Genomic DNA, 24106 nt, shown 5'->3' on the forward strand with positions numbered 1-24106 from the left:
GGCTATTTATGTTGCACTTTACTAAAAAGAAGACAAGCAAATTTCTCTAAAAATGAACACTACCGTGACATTTGAAACAAAACTATGCGATCTTTAGAACATTCACACGTTAATGTTAAGTGCAAAAAATATTTTTTTTTCAAATGTCTTGGTAAAGAAGCTACAGAGAAGAAATCTTACCTCCACCAGGTCCAAAAGTTCAAATGGTATCATTTTGATCAGCGATTGTTTTGAAACCTACACCACCGATTTCCACAAACCTATGAAGGGTGTTGGATATGAGAATTTGTCACCCTTACAAGTGAAGAATTGTTTGACCTTGGCAGGGGTCAGCGGGATTTTTCTCATTTTGATCACCGCTTGTTTGTTTGTTAGCAGGATTTAAAAAACAAACAAACAAACAAACAAACAAAAAATGACATGACCGATTCCCACCAAACTTTTTCAAGTGGTGCATACAAGAATGTAACCGTATAGTTTCACTCTTATGGACCACTTTCATCAGGGTCAAGTGTTGCAAAAATCGAGCACATGCAGCAACTGGCGATAGTACGGCCTTGAACTTCTTGACTTTTCAAACACACGTGTTTGGGATCATTCGGCCTTGGTGGAGGCCTTTTTATTTCTATGTTGATCACCGCCTGTTCCTTCGTTAGGAGGATTATGCCAAAACTACAAGACTGATTTTCCACAATACTTTAGATGGTTGGCGGACATGTTAAGTTTGGTTCAGTCCTGGCGGAGTTCTGCATTTTTTATGTTGTTTTGATAGTCACTTGTTCATTTTACACAAAAACTATATGACAATTTCCAAAGCTTTGTAGACAAGTGGCACATGCACAAGAAAGTATTTGTCAGCCTTGGCGAAGGACAGCGTTATTTTGTATTTGAACGTTCCTCAGGCAATAAGCAATAGTAATAGCTTTTTCATTTGTTCATTAGCGGGATGATGCAAAAACTACAAGACCAATTTCTACAAAACTTTGCAGATGGGCGGTGGACATGTTTAGGATTGTTCAGCCTTGGCGGAGATTAGCGTTTTTTCATTTTTTAAACGTCCGTCAAGTGAAAAGCACAAGAGGTTTTGCTTTGATTGCTGCTTTTTAATGTTCATTAGCAGGTTTAGCAAAAAAGTACATGACCGATTTCGCAACCAAACATGTCATACGGATGTGCTGGGGATCTTTTGATCTTGGCGTAAGTTTTTTTTTTTTTTTTTGTCTGACTTTCTACCGCCGTGACCGGACAACAGCCGAGCTAGCGCATCAGGGACATCTTGCTTGTTTGGGTGTGTAGTGGTGGAACATTCAAAAAAAAGGAAATCCTTTTGTGTGTCCTTCATTTTTTTCCAATGTGTTTTTATTTCTCAGTAACATTCTATAAGAAATACAGCCACACTCACAGTATGATACAAGGGCTTTATACACACACAAAAAATACATGTTTTTTTTAATTCCACAGACCACGTACCAGCTCCACTATGTTTTCAAAAACATTTAGCTTTTTTTTTTTTTTTTTTTTGCGCTTCTAGAAAAGGGCAAAAGCAAAAAAACCCTGAGACAAAAAAAAAAAAAAATACAAGACACACAAATGTAAACAGCGTGGATTAATCTAACAGGTTGTTTTCATGGCTCGTTCTTCTAGAATCTTCCACCAGTACACCTGAACAAGATGTTTCTGAGCGTGGCTGTCGTACGCATGCAAGGAGAAGCTAATGATAGCAAAAAAAGAAAAAAAAACTAAAAAGCAGGCAGCTGGATAAGGAAACAATGGGACTTACCTTTGGGGATAAAACGTACGAAAAAAAGGTGATTAGCGATGGTGGCGAGCACTGCGCTAGGGAGGCGGAATAGCACAGCGCTAACACTCATACAGCCCTTTTGGATTGTATAGCCAACAAAAATTAAATCTACCATTCATGTGCCATCAGCCAGTTGGGACTTACGTATAAAATGTACCGAAAAAACAGGTTTCTTCAACTAAATGTAATGAGTATGCGATTCGCCAATTGCCCGGTTGGTCCACTGAATAAAACGTAGCGTAAAAGGCACTTTATAGCAAGAAAAAAAATAAAATCAAAAATGCACTAAAAAAGAGGTGATAATGGTCACTTAGCAACATAGCATTTTGCACCCCCCTTTTTGTATTAAACTGGTTAATTAAAATACATTAAGATATTTTTTAGAAGTTGACAAAAGAGCTTGAGACTAATGACTTCTTACTATACATCAATGTAGCCAGCCACATGAGCTATCTTACGCCGCAAAGTACAGTAGCTCCAGCCATTTACATTAGCATGCAATACATCGTGACAAACGGAATGTTAGTTACCAACTACAAGTGGGCATCATCCATTCATCGATTGTTTAAGAATTGTGTGTATTTGTTGAATAACCGCATCTGGAAGCAATTAAAATGAGATCACGACCTGACTTCACAAAAAATAATAAAATGAATATAAATAGTACAGTGGAACCTCGCTTTAACGGACGAATAGGGGCAGGGGGTCGTCCGTTACAGCAGATTGTCAGTTATATTGAAGCACTTTTTTTGTGGCCATATGCACCCATATTACTGTACAGTACAAAATGGTTTTCTTTTTTCATGGTCGAAAACGCCCAGTACAAGGTTACTGTAAATAAATATAAAAAAGCTTTAAAATGCCAAATTTAAGAAAGTGGGATAGGAGAATCTTACTAAATGTTCTGAACTCCTTTTTAAATACAGCTAAACAGTGTGCCCAAACCCAATGCTTTCGAATCAAGACAATCTATTACCACGTCATCGACAGAATTCTTACTTTATGATCAAATTATCGATTTCCACCAATCAGATAGAGTCAGACCCCAACAGGAACAGATTTCTGAACCCCTAAGCACAGTCTTCTAAATTACCCCAGAAATATATTAGACGAAAGTTAAATACAGCATTAGCCTTGGTAGAATAAGAATATAGAAAGTAACTGGCGTATTGATGGCACACAAAAACAAGTACTAAAATATAAACAAAATGATGCATTTTGTCATACAAGGCTGTATTTTAAAAAATGTAAATAAAAATCCAAATTTTTCTTCATTCTATATTACATAAAACATTGCCACACTGATGTTCAAGTGCTGACAGGGTTCTACTGCATCGCAGAATGGGCACAAAAATTATTGTAATGATTACAAATTGTCGTTAAAAAAAACTAAAATGTTGACATTCACATTGAAATCAGTAAGAGGCACACAAGCTATTATTGCTGCCGCCCACCGAGAAATATTCACATTGTGGCCAGCGTGGAGGGAAGAGCGGAGGACGTGAGAGTCAACCTTTCAAGTAAAGTCTTTACCGAAGTATTTTACTAAGTTCGGAAGCTAGCTGGAGGATTTTGTCGTTACAGGTGGTGATTGGCTCAGTTGGATAAATATTTTATATCGAGCTACACTAGATGGCGTACAAGTTCCAGAGGTTGTTAGCAATGAGGTGTAATAGCTAAGTTAAGCGCCGGTTTTAGCGCGCTAGTATATTTTGTTATATAAAAAATGCACAAATTATAGCGAGCGGCTTGGTAGGACTCTCAGCCTGGTATAACAAGCAGCTTGACGACTGAGAATTGCAGCAATGCAAACTTACGTTGAAGTTACTCAAAATAACGTACTACATTTTGTCACCATCCAACAAAAAACTTGCATTGGCAAGTTTTGACTGTGACCATTCGCAACTTGGCCACAAACTTATGAACTTAGTAAGACGTACGTAAACGTAACAATTTACGTTGCGAGCAATATTTTATTTCATAGATGATGTAGAATGGTCCTGGCTACATTCATTCCCCCCCCCCCCCCCCCCCTGAAATACCACCTCTTACTGTTGACCTATAAGGTTCATTACAATCAAAGCAGTCACCGCCAAGCTTGCAATAATAGTAATTAAAAAGAAAAATGTACATGAAGTGCTTTTTCTACAATCCCAAGAGGAGGCGCAAGTGAGTCAACTCAGTGGGAAGACAAGCACGGAAAATATAAAGCCAAAGAATCTCCCGAGCTGTTGTCCTTGTGGCGGAGACTCCTTAAGACTTGCCTGTGCTGGCCACAAATGGCACCGAACCAAACAAGTCCTCGGTCGGGAGGGACTTGGCGGAAGCGGGTGGGAGTCGGTCGCCTTCCGCGCTAGCCGTTCTCTCCACAGGCTTGTCTGCATGGAGTCACAGGGAAAATAAACATTGTTACCTTACTGAGCAGCTTGATCGACTCTTGGTCTGGTATATTAAGCAGCATGATCGGTCTATAAGACTGGTATATTGAGCTGCTTGGTATAGCAAGCTGCTTGTCATGACTTTCAGCCTGGAATATTGAACTGCTTGATAGGACTCTCAGCCTGGTGTATCGAGCAGCCTGGTATATCAAGCAGCTTGATAGGACCCGGAGCATGGTATATCAAACTGTTTTATCGGACCCATAACCTTGACAGGACTCTCAGCCTGATATATTGAGCTGTTTGATAGGACGCAGACCCTTAGTAAGAGTCTCAGCCTGGTATATCGAGGAGTTTGATAGGACTCTCAACCTGGTACATCAAACAGCTTCACAGAACTCTTGGCTCGGTATATCAGGCTGCTAGATAGGACTCTCAGCCTAGTATATTGAGGAGCTTTTAGTGAACAAGTGTTGTGCATTTGAGTAAGGCCCATTAGTGAAGTTTGAGTACAGAGTGTTTGATGTTACATTTGTGGTTTTCATTTTATCGAGCGACCAATCTCTCCTAAGATGGTAAGCAAAGAAAGCGTCACGTACTTGCTCTGAGCATGTCAAACTCTCGGTCGATCAGCTCCTCCTCGGTCAGCTTCGAGAAGTTGTCCTCGCCAAACGGGTTCCAGCGCGACATGTCCGGGGGGTGGCTGATGCTCTGGGAGGGAGGGGTGCCGCCGTCCGAGGCCAGCATGGGCGTCCTTCACAGGGGAGACCGGGTGGACCATTACAGTGACTTACTTACTTAACATTTCTACATTTTTTCCTCCCCTAATATTTTGTATTGTTTAGTACTTTGATGTCTTTTGTTTTTTTGTATATTTCTGCTTGATATTTATCTTTCCTAGTGTCAGTCAATTTTAAATTTTTTCTATTTTATATTTAAAAAAATATTTGCGTCAGAATGTTTGTATATTTTTTTTAATGTTTTGTAACATTTTTCTTGTAGGATTGTTGTATTTTTTATACAAAAATGTATAATTTTGCATTTCATTTTTTTTAATTTATTGAACTACAAAAACTCAACCTTAAATATAACTTAAAAGAACAACCAGAAAATTAATTTGTATCAAAATAACTAATTGAATAAAATAATAAAGAAAAATACATACATTCATGGCTAAAAACATGCCAATGCTTTTTAGCCATAACATTAACAGCTAAAATGTGATACATGTTTGGGATGATCATCTCATTACATCTGCGTAGCCTGCCCTTCCCGCGACGCAGGAGCCAATTATGTTACAGTGGGGCGTGTCCTGCATAGAAACTATCTGGGAATCCTAATAACACATCTTGGACAGGATGTTTCGGTGATGAAAGAATTTCAGACAGACACTGAAAATGCTGTGGTCCAGTGTTTATATGCAAGTGGTGGCCTGACACAGACACGTAGTGGCTCCGGGCCACCATTAATGTCAGACCCTGCTGTGATAAGAGTTTTTCCCCATATAGCCCGGCCCTATTTGTGCACTGTTGGAATGTCAAAACGAAATGAATATTTTTATTTTGTAATTGATTTATTCTTTGAAGCATTAATACTAATTTATGAACATGCATTGCTGTCACCCAGAAATGCAATTTTACTAATCATTGACGTAATTTCTTTAAGCTTTTCAGTTTTTGGCCTTGGTTTCCTCATTTTTGGATTTCGGTCTTGGGACATTACAAAAATATTCCACAAACTATGATCCCTTAAACACTTTAATAGTGTTTCATAAATAAAAACAAAATGTGATACCATTTTACTTTTTTTTTTTTTTTTTAGTCTTTTTGTACTTTTTCCTAATATTTGTATTTTTCTTGTTTGATATTTGGATATTTTTCTTCTAATTTGATTATTTGTTTTCTAATGTTGGATTTTTTTTCCATAATATTTTTTTATTTGTTTTTCCAGCATTTGTGTATTTTTGTGTAGTCCAACATGTTCAGCACTCTTGCTGTGCTATTGTACCTAATATTTTGACTTATGCCACTCGCATTAGCCAATCTCTAACATTTTCAAATTGGCAATGATATTTTCTAACTTTGTGAAGGCATTACCTGGGATTGGAGTAGGATTTCTCTGGAGGCGAGGGCGCCCCCATGTGGGCTGTCCTCTACGGTGGGTGTGGTCACATTGTAGGAGCCCAGAGGTACCTGGAACTCCACAGGGGAGGACATGTATGTGGGTTGATGATGTTGTTGCTGCTGTTGCTGAACAAAAGCCTGTTGGTACTGCTGCAGCTGTGGAGAGTGGGGGTGGGGTATGTGGGGGAAGAGAAAAAGGGATGGTGGCAATGATTTGATGGGTCACGGTGATGAGCGACAAGATGGCGGAATGCTGTTAGAGACCAGTTCTGGATTTGGGAAGCTGGATGTGCAAGGGACGGGGGTGGCGAAGGGGCCAAAGTCAAACAAAGTCAGCTCACATTTTTTTTTTGGGTTCATTCAAAATCCCCCCCCGCCAATATACTTTACAGTTGTCAGATAATATTAACAAGGCATTACACGGTCAGAATTTTTCCGATCACTGATTAGCAAGTTAAAATAAACCAATAACCAATCACCAATCTTATCACAAGATGGAGCAATATATCTATTTAAATAACTTCTTCATTTACTGTATTTACAATGGAACATCGGTTTACGAACTTAATTCGTTCTGTGACCCCGTTTGTAAACCAAAAATGTTTGTAAACCAAATAATGTTTCCCATTAAAATGAATGAAATCCAATCAATCCATTCCAACCCCAAAACTAAGTTATACTTACCTTTTTTTAATTAGTGTGGTAAAAATAAATATAGCGCAATATACACACTAAATAAACATAAGTGCTGATTGCCCATTAACGTTAACTAAAGAGGGGAAAGAGGAGGAGTACAACAGCTTATTGAAAAGCCTTCTTTCATCATAACGGGGAAATTCTGTTTTAGGTGTTTTCCCCCCCCCTTTTGTGTTTCTTTTCTATTAATTGGTTGATTTTGGCACAGCAGATCGATCAGGGAAAGTTGCCTTGTTCAGAAAAAGAAATTCAGAAGGTGGGATGTCACAGTCATTAAAAAAATAATTGCTCTGTTGGCCAATTTGCTGCACATTTCTTTTGATCATTTAAATGTTTTATTGCCTCGCTCATACGATCAGCAAGCGTGTTCTCATTTTTTGTTAGTCGAATAGAGAACAAAAAAAAACAACAAAGATACAGTGGCCTACCTTAATTCAGAGATGCAAACCACCAAAGGCATGAAAAAGGTAACAAAAAAAGTTGGGGAAAATGTAAATAAAAACTGGATGCAATGATTTGCAAATCCTTTTCAACCTATATTCAACTGAATACACTCCTAAGACAAGATATTTAATGTCCGAACGGATTAATGTTTTTTTTTTTTTTTTTTTGCAAATATTCTCTCATTTTGAATTTGATGCCTGCAAAATGTTCCAAAAAAAAAACTACAACCAGGGCAACAAAAGACTGGGAAAGTTGAGGAATGAAAATGGGGGTGGGGGAACAAAACAAAAAACTGTTTGGAACATTCCACAGTAGGGCTGCCACAAATGATTATTTTGATAGTTGACTAGTCACCAATTATTTTTGTATTTAGTTGACTAATCAGGTCACATCAGTGGCATCTGGCCAAAACCTCCTATGTCCAAATTTGGTCAAGCCCATATTTTTTTCCAAGTGTTGACAATGGCTCACCACACGTTTTTTTTTCTGTTTCCGCCCAACGCCAGCGATATGTAAATTGCAGCTAATCTCACCAGCTGCTCTCATACAACCATCATTAGCTTCCAGCTTGAAGTGTGTAAGGAATGTACAAAAGATAATTTGTCATTTATCCAGATAGAACACTAAGAACAGTTTATTTACAGTGTTGATCTGGTAATGGTACATTCAACTTTTACTAAACTTTGCAGCTTGTACCAGGATTGCAGACATTGTTTTATATGAAAGTGCAAATTAAAATGAAGGTGATACTCTGCGCGTTAACATTTTTAGCTGTAAATGTTGATTGCACTTTAAAATGGAACCAAAAACTATGCACAATCATGTACAATCACAACAAGAGAACTACAAATAACCTTGCTCAAGATTCTTCTGGGCTGTTTTTTTTTTCCAGATCTTTTGTATTAACAGCAGATTCTTTGACATTGACAAAAAACAAATCTTATGTAAGTCGTTTGAAAAATTAGCAAGTTCTGATTAATTTTCAATGCACATACAATGCCTTTGGTGGGAACGTTTCCCCCCCCGCCAAAATGCCCGCCACATAGGCATGTCCCAAAGACGACCTGCTACAGCGTATTGATTGTCTATTCATATTTGTCGTTACGTTATACCAAACACATAACCTGTGTGCTAAGGCTAATGAAATCATCATCGTTAACCTTAAGATAACGTTTACAGCTTTAAGCAAGTAGCTGACTGCCGTTCGCTGTGGGTTGTCGCTAATATTAGCAGCTAACTAGCCAGATAGCTTCCTTCTTCGCCAGAAAAGGAATCGGCCACAACGCGCTTCATTTTTAGATGCTCCCATAAAATGCACTCTCTGTCTTGCAGGTTTTGCATTACAATTTTGTGAATTGCTCAAACTTTGAGGCTCTGTAACGTTGCTAATGCTGTTTAGGCGTGGTTCTTCTGGGTACATCGCGCGGGTCCGTCACGGGTGGACCCGGATTACGCTAATATTAGCAACTAGCCAAACATCTTACTGAGAGGACTGTCGTCTGTACCTCTTCATTAGAAATTGAGTCAGCCACAACATACTTCCTTTTCAGATGCTCGTGTACCACTGTCGTGCTGCCATAAAAGGCACGATCTTTCTCGCAGGTTTTGCATCCCTTTTGCGGAATTGCGGGCTCAGTGGCTAATGCAGACTAGCCGTGGTTCGTCCAGGTATTTCATGCAGCTATGTCATGGGCAGACCCGGATGATCATTACTGCACATGTGCGTCAAGCCAGAAGGCAAACAGATGAACAGCGCGAGCACTCAGGCTCCTTTTGAGAGAAAAACAAAGCTTACAAAAAATAAATAACATCAACTATGAAATTAATTGTAGACGATTTTGATCGTCGAAATAGTCGTGACGAGCTGACTAATCTTGGTAGCCCTATTCCACAGGTGAACAGGTTAAATGGAAACAGGTGAGTCCTGATTGGGTATAAAAGGAACATTCCTGAAAGGCTCAGCTGTTCAACAAGGATGGGTTGAGGTTCACCACTTTGTGAACAAACAGTTTAAGAGCAACATTTCCCAACGTACAATTGAATTTGTGTATTTCCTCATCTATGGTCCATAATATCATGAAAAGATTCAGAGAATCTGAAGAAATCGCTGCACATAAGCGGCAAGGCAGAAAACCAAGATTGAATGCCCTTGACCTTCAATCCCTCACGCGGCAGTGCATTAAAAACCAGCATCTTTGTGGAAAGGATATTGCCACACGGGCTCAGGAACACTTCAGTTGTCAGTCAGTTTGTCTCGACATCTACAAATGGAAGTTGAAACTCTACCATGCAAAGCGAAAGCCTTATATCAACACCCCGAAAAGCTGCTGGCTTCTCTAGGCCAGAGCTTATCTGAGATGGACTGATGCAAAGTGGAAAAGTGTGCTGTAGTCTGACAAGTCCACATTTCAATTTGTTTTTGGAAATCATGGACTTTGTGTCCTCTGGGCCAAAGAGGAAAAGGACTATCGGACTGTTATCAGCTCAAAGTTCAAAAGTCAGCATCTGTTATGGTCTTGGGGGTGTTACTACCGATTGCATGGATAACTTGGGAACACTAATGATGAAAGCAACATATGCTGCCATCCAAGCAACGCCTTTTTCAGGGACGACCCTGTTTATTTCAGCAGGACTATGTCAAGCCACATTTTGCACGTGTTACAACAGCATGGCTTCGTAGTAAAAGAGTACAAATACTAGACTACCCATCTATGATTCAAAATGTCTGGCGCATTACGTAGCGCAAAATACAACAACTGAGACCCCGGACTATTGAACGTTTTCTGCCAAGCTAGAATGGGAAAGAATTCTACTTAACAAAGCTCAACAATTAGTGTTCTCAGTTCTCAAACGCTTGCTGAGTGTTGTTAAAAGGAAAGGCGATGTAACACAGTGGTAAACATGCCCCTGTCCCAGCTTTTTGGAACTTGTTGCAGGCATAAAGTTAAAAATGAATGAATATTTACAAAAAACTATACATTAGATCAGTTTGAACATTAAATACCTCGTCTTTGTAGTGAATTTAACTGAATAAATCAGAATCAGAATCATCTTTATTTGCCAAGTATGTCCAAAACACACAAGGAATTTGTCTCCGGTAGTTGGAGCCGCTCTAGTACAACAAACAGTCAATTTACAGAACACTTTGGGGACATAAAGACATTGACAAAAAACAATTGTGCAAAAAGATGCAGAGTCCTCTAGCACTTAGAGCAGTTCGAACGACTAATATTGCAATAGTCCGGTGCAATGACCATTGTGCAAAGGGCGCTGAGACTTCAAGGAGTGTATGCGGTTTAAAGTGACGAGTAGTGCGATCATCTGGGACAATGTCGGTTGTGCAAATGTTACAGATACTCCTCAATCAGTGTGCAAATGGAGCAGATGCTACTCTGGCATTAGTGGCCAGTATATGCAAATAGTGCAGCATGGCGAGACAACTACAGTGAGTGCACAAGTAATAAATAATTGGCCCCACAGAAATGTGACAACGAACTCAAGTCAAAAAATTGCCAGCTTGTTGTAATGGAATTATAGGTTAGGTGTTTAAGAAGTTGATCGCAAGAGGGAAGAAGCTGTTGGAATGTCTACTAGTTCTAGTTTGCGTTGATCGGTAGCGCCTACCTGAGGGAAGGAGCTGGAAGAGCTGGTGACCGGGGTGCAGACGGTCCGAGAGGATTTTGCACGCCCTTGTCTTAGTTCTGGCAGCGTGCAAGTCCTCAATGGTGGGTAGGGGGGTACCGACAATCCTTTCAGCAGTTTTGATTGTCCGTTGCAGTCGGAGTTTGTCCTTTTTTGTAGCAGCACCAAACCAGACTGTGATGGAAGAACACAGGACCGATTCGATGACCGCTGTGTAGAACTGTCTCAGCAGCTCCGGTGGCAGGCCGTGCTTTCTCAGAAGCCGCAGGAAGTACATCCTCTGCTGGGCCTTTTTGAGGACGGAGTTGATGTTGTTCGCCCACTTCAGGTCCTGAGAGATTGTAATTCCCAGGAACTTGAAGGTCTCGACGGTTGACACAAGGCAGCTGGACAACGTGAGGGGCAGCTGTGGCGAAGGATGCCTCCTGAAGTCCACGATCATCTCTACCGTCTTGAGCGTGTTCAGCTCCAGGTTGTGTCACCCGCACCACAGCTCCAGCCGCTCCGCTTCCTGTCGATATGCAGACTCGTCACCGTCCTTGATGAGGCCGATGACAGTGGTGTCATCTGCATACTTCAGGAGCTTGACAGTCGGGTTCGCTGAGGTGCAGTCGTTCGTGTAGAGAGAGAAGAGCAGCGGAGAGAGGACACAACCTTGGGGCGCCCCAGTGCTGATGCTGCGTGTGGATGAGGTGGCCTCCCCCAGCCTGACCTGCTGTGTCCTGCCCGTCAGAAAGCTGTAAATCCACTGGCAGATGGCAGGTGAGACGCTGAGCTGGAGAAGCTTGGTTGAAAGGAGTTCAGGGATGATGGTGTTGAACGCTGAGCTGAAGTCCACAAACAGGATCCTCGCGTAGGTCCCTGCACTGTCGAGGTGTTCTAGGATGAAGTGCAGTCCCATGTTGACTGCATCATCCGCAGACCTGTTCGCTTGGTAGGCAAACTGCAGGGGGTCCAGCAGGGGACCTGTGACACTCTTGAGGTGGTCCAGCACGAGACGTTCAAAGGACTTCATGACCACAGATGTCAAAGCGACAGGCCTGTAGTCATTCAGACTAGAGATTGCAGGTTTCTTGGGGACTGGAATGATGGTGGAGCGTTTGAAGCAGGATGGAACTTCGCACATTTCCAAAGATCTGTTAAAGATCTGAGTGAAGACTGGAGCGAGCTGGTCCGCGCAGACTTTGAGGCAGGATGGGGACACATGGTCCGGTCCTGTTGCTTTGTTAATCTTCTGTTGTTTGAAGATGCGTCTCACATCCTGTTCATGGATGGTTAACGCAGAAGTCAGAGGTGTGGTTGTGGTCGCGGGTGCGGCCGGGTGGGTGTGTGGAGTGAAACTGTCCTTTTCAAATCTGCAATAGAAGGTATTCAAGTCGTTGGCTAGTGTGCTATTGTTCTCAGCTTGGGGGGATCGTCGCTTGTAATTAGTCAGCGATTGGAATGCACGCCAGACTGATTTCGAGTCGTTCGCGCTAAACTGTTTTTCCAACTTTGCTGCATAGATCCTCTTTGCAATGTTAATTTCTTTAGTAAGCTGGTTTCTAGCTCGATTATACAGGGCCCTGTCCCCGCTCTGATATGCATCTTCCTTAGCTTGGCGAAGCTGCTTAAGTTTAGCAGTGAACCACGGCTTGTTGTTGTTGAATGTCCGAAATGATTTTGTTGGTACACAAACCTCTTCACAGAAACTGATATAGGATGTGACAGTGTCCGTATATTCATCCAGGCTGCCAGCTGAATTTTCAAAGACACTCCAGTCTGTGCAGTCTAAACAGCTTTGAAGTTCCATCTTTGCTTCATTGGTCCACTTTTTGACTGTTTTCACTGTAGGCTTCGCACATTTAAGTTCTTGCTTGTACGTCGGTATTAAGTGAATTAAGCAGTGATCAGACGAGCCCAGGGCTGCACGAGGTATAGCACGGTATGCGTTTTTTACCGTAGTGTAGCAGTGGTCTAAAGTATTATTTTCCCTGGTAGGACAGTCGATGTGCTGCTTGTATTTCGGGAGTTCGTGGTTGAGTTTAGCTTTGTTAAAGTCCCCGAGAATAATGAGGGGTGAGTCAGGGTGTTTTTTTTCAATTTCGTTGACTTGTTCGCGCGAGCGTTAGCAATGCGGCGCTCGTGTTAGCTTGCGGTGTGATATAGACTCCAGCCAGTATAAACGATGCAAACTCACGTGGCGCGTAAAATGGTTTACAGTTCAGAAACAGCGACTCCAAATGCGGGCTGCAGTGTGTGCTGAGCACCGTGACGTCCGTACACCATTTTTCGTTTATATGGAGGCATATCCCGCCGCCCTTCGTTTTTCCCGATGATTCCATGTCGCGGTCCGCTCGATGAATGTTGAAGCCGGGAAGCGTGACGGCGCCATCTGGTACGGCGTCGCAAAGCCAGGTCTCCGTGAAGCACATGGCCACGGAACGTCCGAAGTCTTTACTGGTCTTTAACAGAAGATGAAGCTCGTCCATTTTGTTGGGTAGGGAGCGTACATTCGCGAGGTGGATCGACGGGAACGCCAATCTGTGTCCTCTCTTGCGGAGTTTCACCTGAATTCCGGCTCGTTTTCCTCTGTGGCGCCGCTTCCGCATCCATGCGCCGAAAACCGCGGACGCCGCTCCGGTGAGTAACTCGGGGAAAAAACTGAGCGGATTTTCGAAAGTTGGTGACAGAAAGTCCGGAGTAGCCTCCTTGATGGTTAGCAGGTCTCCCCTTGTGTAAGTGAGTCGTGTAAGGTCTCCAAAGACGGACGAAAAACACAAAAACAAAGACAATACTAGAGAGCGCGTTACCGAGGCGGCCACACTGGTAGGCGCCATCTTGATTTGGTTGAAAAGGATCTGCAAATCATTGTATTCTATTCATATTTACATTTTGCACCATGTTGCAACTTCATTAGAATTGGGGTTTGTAATAGCTGTCCATTTGTAATAATAAAATTTTAGCTAATATCTTTTGTATTTTCTTTAATATTTTTGCATATTATTTTTCAAATATTTAAACATTTTTCAAATATTCTATATTTTCCATTTTTGTCCTCTAGTATTTTTATTTTTGTCTAAAAGTTTTTTTTCCAGTATTTGTGTATTTTGTATATGTTATAGTTTGTATTTTAGTAATACTACATTTATCCCAACATTTTTTTTAACATGTTTAACAACATGTTTGATTACCTAGGCAGAATTTTAAGATGGGTAAAATTCTTTAAAAGAAAACATGAAGGACCAGGCGAAACACTTAATTTTATTTTAATGGGATTGGAATTAAACGGTCAAGCATTTCAGAAAAGCATTATAATTAATCATCATCATTGCCCCTATACCTATGTATAATGTGTACTATTGACTTTTGACAATTTATTGGGGGGAAAAAAATGCATATTATACACGAGAAATTACGGTATATTAAATTATTATATATTTTCGTAATTCTTATTTTTTCAAAAACTACAATTTTTTCGAATATTTGTTAGTCGCACGAAAGCAAAAGAAAGTCACGTCGCTGGTGTTTGGAGAATAAAGGCCGCCCTTTGTGCGAACTTGCTCATATGTCGGTGCTGCACCCAGAGGGAAAACGCTGGCTTTTCACTCTTTGTTCAATCCCATCGCCGCCTCGTGGTGCCAGATTGCCGCCTGCCAGAAACAGATGGTGGACGCTGGCAGGGAACGGAACTAAAGATTGCCGCCAGTCAACACTTAAGTAGTCTGCTGGCGATGCACAGTTGACTGTTTGTGCTGCATGTGTAGGAAGACAGAGAGACGATGTCACGTGTAGCTATGCAACATGGTGATTTCATTTACATGCCATATGGCTGCACCACTTTTTTTTTTTTTTTCCTGTATATTTTGTATTACTTTCAAATATTTTGGGAGTATTACTTCTTTGTTACTCTCATATATTTTTTAATACTTAAGAATAATAATTTTCCCAATATTTTTATGCTTTACATATAATTTTTACATACCATTTCCTAATATCTTTGTATTTTCTGTCGATTTAAAAAACAATTATAATATATGGGCTTATCTTTCAATTTTTCTTTGTTGAATACTTATTTTTTTTATTTAGTTTTGTGTAGTATTTTTGTATTTCCCATGAGTATTTTTATCTTTCCTTTGTAATATTTTGTGATGACCTCATAGACATGTCTATTTACTGGGCACATGCCCTGCAAACTCTGTGTGAAAGGGGCTACTGTGTATTTTGCTGTGAGGAAATGACAAACTCACCATGGCGGCATACTGGGCCTGAGTGGCATGAGCGACTCTCTGCTGATACATTGGTTGCTGCTGCATCATCATCTGCTGCTGTTGCTGGAGTAAAGCCTGTTGCTGATGCTGCTGCAGCTGGATGGACTGCTGCACAGCCTGTTGGTACTGAGAGGTTAAAAAAGAAAAGAAAAAAAAAGATAAAAAAAAAAAAAAAAAAAAAAAAAAAAAAAGTCACAGAGACAGGGTCCACCTTGTGTGTTACCTGGAGGTATTGGAGTTGCTGTGCATTGATGTGTTGCTGCTGCAGTGCTTGTTGTTGTTGGTGGTGGTGAAGCTGCTGAAGGCGCAGGTCGCCCGGCTGCAGCTGCTGCAGGACTCTGTGCTGCTGACTGCCAGGCTGCGGCTGCACGGAAGGCTGTCCTGAACCAGGTGTGGGAGCTGGCCACACAAATTAGACTATTAGCTACAGAATATTTATTCTGTGAGTACAGTATTTTCACGACCATAAGGCGCACTTAAAAGTCTTAAATTTTATCCAAAATGGACGGGGCACCTTATAATGTGGCGTGCCTTGTGTGTGCACCGAGTTCCAAAATCTGTAAATGTTGTTGTGCGCCCCGCTTGACTGACTGGGAGCATTTCCTGCTGACACACTGCTTATATAGAGGAAAGGCAGACGTGACTGAGGACAGCATGCGGACGTTAAAGGGGGAAGGGTGCGCGTGAAAGAAGACGCTAAAGGCACAGGTTGGAAGACCAACTCGAGCAATGGATTAATGAGCAAAGAACAGCCAGGAGAAGCGTCTCTGCAGTCACCATTCGACTGAGTGCAATAACTCGGAGCTTGCCATCATTCGGGGAAGCTTGACGAAGGAACTCCAACCGCTGGACATCGGTGTAAACAGGTCGTTCATGTGAAGCTGCGAGTGGCATGGGAACGGTGGATGACAGATGGCGAACACAGCTTTACTAAGACAAGGAGGCAGCGCCGGGCAAGTTACGCCACAATTAGTGAATGGATTGTGGATGCTTGGGCTAGCGTGTTTGCTTGCACTGTTGTTCGAGCTTTCGTAAAAGCCGGCATTATTTCTGAGGAGCCGCTCGTCATTGTCAGAGTCAGTCTCGTTGCCGAGAGGGAACCTAGCGTGTTTGATGGAGAACTTGCCCAGCTGTTCATTTCGGATACAGAAGATGAGGACTTTGATGGATTTGTGGATGAGGATTGATAAAAAAAAACCAACGTGAGTACATTGTTAAATACTTCAATAAAGTACAACCAAACTCAGTTTTGCTCCCGCTGCCTTTTTATAAACATTGTTTTAGCGTGCATGCATGCTACCATGTTTTAAGCTAGCGTATGTTTTACCATACCTGCGCCCAATAATACAGTGCGCCTTGTGTGTGTGTGTGTGTTAAATACAGAAATAGACCCCGTAACTGAGACTGCGCCTTTTCAATACGGTGCGCCTTATAGTTGCGAAAATATGGTATTTTAGTATTTTTTGACAATCATTTTTGTAATTTATTATTTTTAACCCTATATTTATGTATTTTATTTTTTGTGGCATATTTGGTATTTCAAATAGGTGTATTTTCATATAATACATTCATGGTTTTTGTCAATGTTTTAAATGTTTTGAAAATTATTCGATGAAAATACAAAAATATTGAACTTTTTTCCTTGCATTTTTGTCTTTGTTCTAAAGTTTCTGTATTTTATTTCAACAGAATTTTTGTACTTTACACTAAATACTACTTTTACTAGTATTTTATTATATTTTCCACTTTTTTGTGTAATATGTTTTATGTATGATACTTTTGTGTTTTTGACAAAATATTTTCTAGTACTTGCTAATTGATCTATTTTTTCCCCCAGTAATTTTGTATTTTATAACTAATAGTTACTACTTTCAATATTTACTTTATTATCCATCCATCCACTTTCTGTACCGCTTTATCCTCACAAGGGTCGCGGGCGTGCTGGAGCCAATCCCAGCTATCTTCGGGCGAGAGGCGGGGTACACCCTGAACTGGTCACCAGTCAATCGCAGGGCACATATAAACAAAACAACCAGTTGCGCACACATTCACACCTACGGGCAACTGAGAGTCTTCAATCAACCTACTATGCATGTATTTGTGATGTGGGAGGAAACTGGAGTGCCCGGAGTAAACCCACGCAGGCACGGGGAGAACATGCAAACTCCACACAGGCATAGACTTTTATAATTTACATAGTTAACCCCACCACCAACACGACAGTAGGGTGCCAAGTGATGGCAAAGACAAGACCTCATGATTGTATCATAAAAATGGAGAGACGAGAGATTTATTAAAAAAAAAAAAAATGGAAATATCAAAATGTAAATTTGATATATCTCTGTACGGGCTGCTCTTCTCAATATGCCAAAATAAGTCAACAACGGAGAACTGAACGACGTAAACAATGTAATGTACCCTTTAACACCAGCAGGTGCCACTAATTTGCGTTCTTTCACGGTTTTGTTCGTATTTGAGATCGTCACGTTATTGACGCACCTTTCTGACCATTGCTGACAGGCGCAGATGGCACCATGGTCATCTTGACAGGCGTGACAGTGGCAAGCGGCAAGACGTTACTGTTCGCTGCCTTAGGCCTCTGTCGGGGGGCAATGGAGGTCTCCGTCGGGCCCACACAGTCTCGTATTCTGTTAAAAAAAATAAAATGATGAAAGGTGATTGCTATGATTTTAAATGATATAACCAGGGTATCTGCAGGTTTAAGGAAGCCCAAACAAAAATCACAAAGATCACTTTAATCAAACTTAATCATGGGCTATGTTTTATCCAATTTTCCTCACGGGATGAATTAAGTATCTGCCAACCTATCCAAGATTTTGTAATAATAATTTTAATATATGTTAAATGAGCACATGGAACATGTTTCATTATTCGTGTATTTCGCATCTAATATTTTTCCAGTCCCTCCCAAATGTTTGTAATGTTTGTGTATTTTTTTTAAATATATATTTACTATATTTTATTTCTAGTTTTCTTCAGCATTTATGTATTTTTTTCCAGAATGTGTATTTTTCCATCTAATAATTTTCTTGGGTTTATTTTTTTATTTTGCATTTTTTCTCTATACTTGGGTGTTTTATATCCATTTTTCCTTTTTACAATAATTGTACATTTTTGTCTCATAAAAACATTTTTTTCTAGTATTTTTATTTTTTCACCTCATTTGTTCATCTTGTTTTATATTTTTAACTAATGTTTGTATATATGTTTTTAATAGTTGTGTATTTTTTGGTCTGTTTTTCCAATACCCATATTTTTTCATCTAATATTTTTCAACCTTTTATTACGTGTGTATTTTTTGTCAGATATTTTTTCATTTTTCCTCAATCTTTGTATGTTTTGTTGAATACTTTTCCCTAATGTTTTTTTTTAAAGATGTGTATTATTTCGTCTAATAGTTGTCTATTTTTTGTCTTATATTTTCTTTTATTAAATAATTGTGTATTTTCTTTAAAATGTTTCCTTACATCTATTGTCTGTTTAAAAAAAAAAAAAAGTCTTAATATGAGTGCAATTTCTAAAATTCTTTGAAATTTTTCTCTGTGTAGTTTTGCTTAATAGATTTGTAGTTGTCTCTAATTGAGTATTTTATGTGTAATAGTTTTGACAAAAAAAGAAAAAGTACCTTGCTTTCGTCATACTCTTTTTAGCGGCTACCTCACTGGCCGTCAGAGGTTCTGGTAACGATGTGGGGATGGGAAAACTCTGGATAGAAAATAATTCTGTCACCGTGCAAAAATTTAAAAAATGTAAAGTCTGTGCTTTACTTACAAAGATATTTGGCACAGGACAGTCTCTTCCGGCAAACTTAAAGGCAAAATAGGACACTTGGTAGATGTCTGGTCTCTTTTCCTGATCTGGTTCGAGCATATATCCTGTATAAAAAGCATTTATAATATTGAAGAACTGTGGGATGCGCTTCTCCACTAGGCCACTTGCTGGAGCCATTGTTTCATTACAATAAGGAGAAGTGAGACTGTGGAAAACAAGCAAGCAGACAGTCCTGACTGGTTTAAACAGGCTCAACTTGTGTACAGATTACGTGTTACAACAATCACACACACTCACACATACAAAATAAGACTGAGTGTGCAGATTAGCTCATGAAAACAGAGTCATCCCACATTCACTCAATGGCCAAATGTTTGCGAGTGAATATTAAAGGACTTACGGATTAAGCAGTGCAACTTGAGTGAGAACTTGGAGTTGTCAGGAACGATAAAGGTTCCGTCGCATATGGCAACTTGACTCTCCCCAAATGGAAGCGTGAAGAAACACAGCTTGTACAACAAGCATCCCAGCGCCTGCAGAGACAAACATTTGATGGTTATACACTGTATTTTATGTTGAGCAGACATGACAACAAAAATAAGACAATATATTTGGTCTGGACACCTGTAAACTGACAAATTGTCACGAAAGTACCTGCTTCAAGCCAAAATCCCAGACTTCTTTCTTTTTCGGCATGGCTTTCTTGAGACTTTTTTTCTACTCATGATGGACACATGCTTACCAAATTTCATGTTGCTACCTGAAATGGGCTTTGGGGGGGCTGAGTTTTTAAAAACTCTGGAGCAGGGCTCCACACTAACGTTTGCACTGGTAGCACTGGTGTGACCAACTTTTTCAGATGATCGCATCAGCACATAATTTGGTCACACCTTTTTTGGGGGGAGGTACAGCATGACTAAGCATATTATATTAACCAAATTGGTCGCATATACAACCTTTTTTTCCAGCTTGTGTGATTAAACATTTAATTTGTCCTGTGTGTGTCGTGAAAAAGTATTGCCCCCCCTCCCTCTCAAAGTCTTATATTTTTGCATAGTTTCTCCACTTTGTTTAACAACATCAAACAAATGTAAATATCAGACAAATATGACCCAAGTGAACTTAACATGCTGTTTTTCGTGGTTATTTCATTTATTAAGGAAAAAAAATATTCTAAGTTTCCTGGCCCTGTGTGGAAAAAGTAATGGGCCCCTAACAGGCTGGGCCATCCTGAGCAGCAACAACTGAAATTAAACGTTTTCTGTAACTAGCAATGAGTCTTTCACATCTCTGTGGAGATATTTTGGCCACACTTCTAAGCAGAATTGTTTTAATTCAGCAAAAATTTATGTTTTTTTAACATGAACGGCCTTTTTAAGGTTTTTTTAAGGTTTTTAAAGTCTGGACTTTGACTAGGCCACTCCAAAACCTTAATTTAGTTTTTTTTAAGCCATTCAGAAGTTGACTTGCTAGTGTGTTTTGGATTGTTATCCTGCTGCAGCACCCAGGTGCGCTTTAGCTTGAGGTCACAAACTGATGGCTGAACTTTCTCCTTCAGGATTTTCTGTTAAAAAGCAGAATTCATGGTTCCATCAATCACAACAAGTTGTCCAGGTCCTGAAGGTCCATCACACTACCAACACCATGTTTGACTGTTCGTATGATGTTCTTTTTCTGACATGCTGTGCAACATTTATGCCAGAGGTAACGAGACACACACGTTCCAGAAAGCTCAACTTTCTCATTAGTCCATATAATATTCTCCCAAAAGTCTTGGGAATAATTTTCTTTTGCAAAAGTAAGATGACCCTTTATGTTCTTTTTGGTCAGCATTGGTTTTCACCTTGGAACTCTGCCACGGACGCCATTTTTGCCCACTCTCTTCCTTATTGTTGGGTCATGAACATTGAAAAATTTCACAATTCCGCCATTTTGAGTAACGAGCAAAGTAACGTGTTACTTTGTCTGGGGGAGTAATCAGACTACAGTTACTTTTTCAAACCAGAAATTGCTAACGTTTGAGTTATCAATGTCTCTCAGTAAGTACTGATTTGTGGCTGGTGGTGACACAAAAGATAGCAGTTCAGCCATTCAGTATTCATTTCACCATTGACACAGACCAATGATTTCTCAATAAGCAGAAGAAAGCGATTGGGAGGTGATTGTTGATTCTACAGTGCACAGTGATGGTGCAGTACCATAAAAATGCAAAGAAATGCACAATTTCACTCATCGCCACACTATTTTTATTTTCCTTTGTAAAAAGTGTATTTGATTGCTGTTACTTTTTTATTTACACATTAAGAATACAGTTTTAGTGTCGTGTTAAGCGCGCAATGCATTGTGGGTTAATTATTCATATCGAAATGTGTGGTCATAAATCGTCATACAATAAGGACTTACAATACTTATCTTAAAAAATATTTATAACGAAAAGTAAGAACTTTCAACATCATTGTAGTCCGGACTGTGAGCTGGTTTGACGTGGTATACGGCTGAAGTCATGTAAGCAAGTGCTTCTCTCCCCGTCAATCACCCACAGCTTTGCTAGTTAGTTAACAGTTGCGTAATCTTGTCACCTTTTCTCACTCTTCGAATCAAAATTACAATGGACGGAGCAATGGTGTGTGCGTTTGTGTGCCCCCAATATCAAACCGCCACTCACTTTCACGTTAGTCAAGGTTCGACAGGAACATTGTTCTGAAATCTCGAGTAACAACAATACTCACACTCGGTTTACTGTGGTTGACAAGCTCACAAACCCCCCTAATCACACAGCTCCATAACGCCTCACAACAGATAAATGCAATGAATTTGCTTGCTGTTTTAGTGAAAACATACAAGTCAAAGATCAGCACAAATCATAATCAATCATTAAAACTAACATGCAAGAATTTAATACAGTTGACCAAAAAAAACTAGAGAAAACAGTACAGAAGCTGAAAGCATCAACTAGTTCTCGACTCAATAACATCTGACATTGTCAAAACGATTGTGAAGTCTGTGCTAGCTGATTTGCAGCATATACATAAACAATTGCTCACTTCTGTCAGGAGGGTTTTGAAGGTAGTAACTTTTGAAAGCACCTGCCATTAAGCCACTTCTAAAAAAAGAGAACACTGGATGCCTCCATTTTAGCAAACCACAGACCCATCCATCTCAAACCTCCCCTTCATAGCCAATATTGTCGAGAAAGTGTTTTTTTAATCTACTCAGCAATTTCTTTAATTTAAATTAAGTTTTTTTTCAAATTTCAATCAGGTTTCCCACCTCATCACAGTACAGAATCAGCTCTTATCGAAGTGATAAATGTTACACCGGTAAGATTGAACACTGACTCGGGAAAGTTGTCAGTTCTTGTCGTGTTGAATTTCACCTGGGTGTTTGATACATCCATCCAGCCATTCATTTTCCATACTGCTTAGTCGCCATACTGCAAGAGTCGCGGGTGTGCTGGTGCCTATCCCAGCTGACTTACTATATCACAAAATACTCCTGAACAGGTTGGAAATGTGGGTAGAGCTCAATGGAACAGTCCTTAATTGGTGGAGGAAAGGAGTAATTTCATAACCATTGGAAATTTTCAATCTGATCTCATGGCAATGAGATATGAGGTCCCTCAAGGGTCAGTTCTTGGACCGCCCCCCTTTTTTTTTAACCCGGTACATGCTACCCATTGGTAAATTCATCAGAACTTTAATGTTGACTGTCGTAGCTATGCAGATGACACTGTTACATCTATTGTTGTCTCCAGATAACGACAGTTCATTTGAGGTGTTATGTCACTGTCTAAAACAAATAAGTGGATGAACCAACATTTCCTTCAATTAAACTACAACAAAACCGAGGCAATTATTTTTGGCAGTAAAGAAAAGAGGATTGCTGTTAGTAAATACCTGGAGTCACTCTTATTAAAAACCACAGACCAAGTCCGAAACCTTGGAGTGCTGATAAGTCTGATATTTCAACAGTCATATCAAATCAATCACTAAAACAGCCTTCTACCAGCTGAAGAATATATCCAGAGTGAGGGTTGCATGTTCCAAGCAGACGAAGAGAAGCTCATCCATGCTTTTATCGCAAGAAGACTTCACTATTGTAATGGTCTTCTGACTGGATTTGCCCCAAAAGAGCACTAAACAGCTGCAACTCTGGTTCTGACCAGAACAAAGAGATCAGAGCATTCATTCATTTTCATTCATCTTCCATTCCGCTATCACATTACTCCAATTCTAAAGTCTCTACACTGGCTCAAAGTGAGCTACAGAACAGATTTTAAATTTCTGCTACTGGTCTATAAATCACAAAATGGTCTACATCCTGAACACAAAGAAATGCTAATGGAATACAGTATAGTCCCAGTAGAGCTCTGAGATCTACAGACTGAGGTCAGATAGTGGAGAACAGAGTCCAAAGCAAACAAGGTGAAGCAGCATTTAACTGTTGTGCTGCACACAAATAGAATAAGCTGCCAACAGATGTGAAGTCAGCCTCAAGTGTGAATGTTTTTAAGTTCAGGTTTAAAATTATTTTTGGCCTCATGCTTACGATTGAGCATTTTACAGCATTTTCATTTTCAAAAGGATCTTTCTTGCATTGTACGTTTTTAGTAGTTTCAGTAAGCTGTCTTTTGTTTTTCTGTACTTTGTTTATATGTGCCATGCGATTGGCTGGCGACCAGTTCAGGGTGTACCCCACCTCTCACCCAGAGTCAGCTGGGATAGGCTCCAGCTCGCCTGTGACTCTCGTAAGGATAAGTGGTAAGGAAAATGGATGAATGGATGGATGTTCTGAATGTGTTTTGCTCACTTTTTTAAAATGCTTTTTATGTAAAGCACAGAGTAGAGTGGACCTTGTGTATGAAATGCGTTCTATAAATAAATTTGCTTTGCCTAGTTACTCAGCTAAGGACCCAGGCGCCAAGTTTACGCCCTGAGCAATATGGCCGTCCAAACAAACAAGTCTGCAGGCTGCTTATGA

The 24106-nt window shown here is 40.1% G+C and overlaps 1 protein-coding gene across 1 annotated transcript in view; it reads right to left on the reverse strand.

The window, feature by feature from the left end:
- bmp2k (BMP2 inducible kinase) overlaps positions 1 to 24106 on the reverse strand; it is a 60153-nt gene that overhangs the window by 5094 nt on the left and 30953 nt on the right. Inside the window, 10 exon segments of the mRNA XM_061672736.1 lie at positions 4066 to 4179; positions 4779 to 4933; positions 6276 to 6316; positions 6318 to 6458; positions 15314 to 15460; positions 15558 to 15733; positions 17834 to 17982; positions 18981 to 19060; positions 19127 to 19230; positions 19527 to 19659. Coding sequence (XP_061528720.1) covers positions 4066 to 4179; positions 4779 to 4933; positions 6276 to 6316; positions 6318 to 6458; positions 15314 to 15460; positions 15558 to 15733; positions 17834 to 17982; positions 18981 to 19060; positions 19127 to 19230; positions 19527 to 19659 — 1240 coding nt within the window.

The sequence above is a fragment of the Phycodurus eques genome, chromosome 3 (assembly GCF_024500275.1).
Source record: "Phycodurus eques isolate BA_2022a chromosome 3, UOR_Pequ_1.1, whole genome shotgun sequence".
In the NCBI taxonomy this organism is placed as follows: domain Eukaryota; kingdom Metazoa; phylum Chordata; class Actinopteri; order Syngnathiformes; family Syngnathidae; genus Phycodurus; species Phycodurus eques.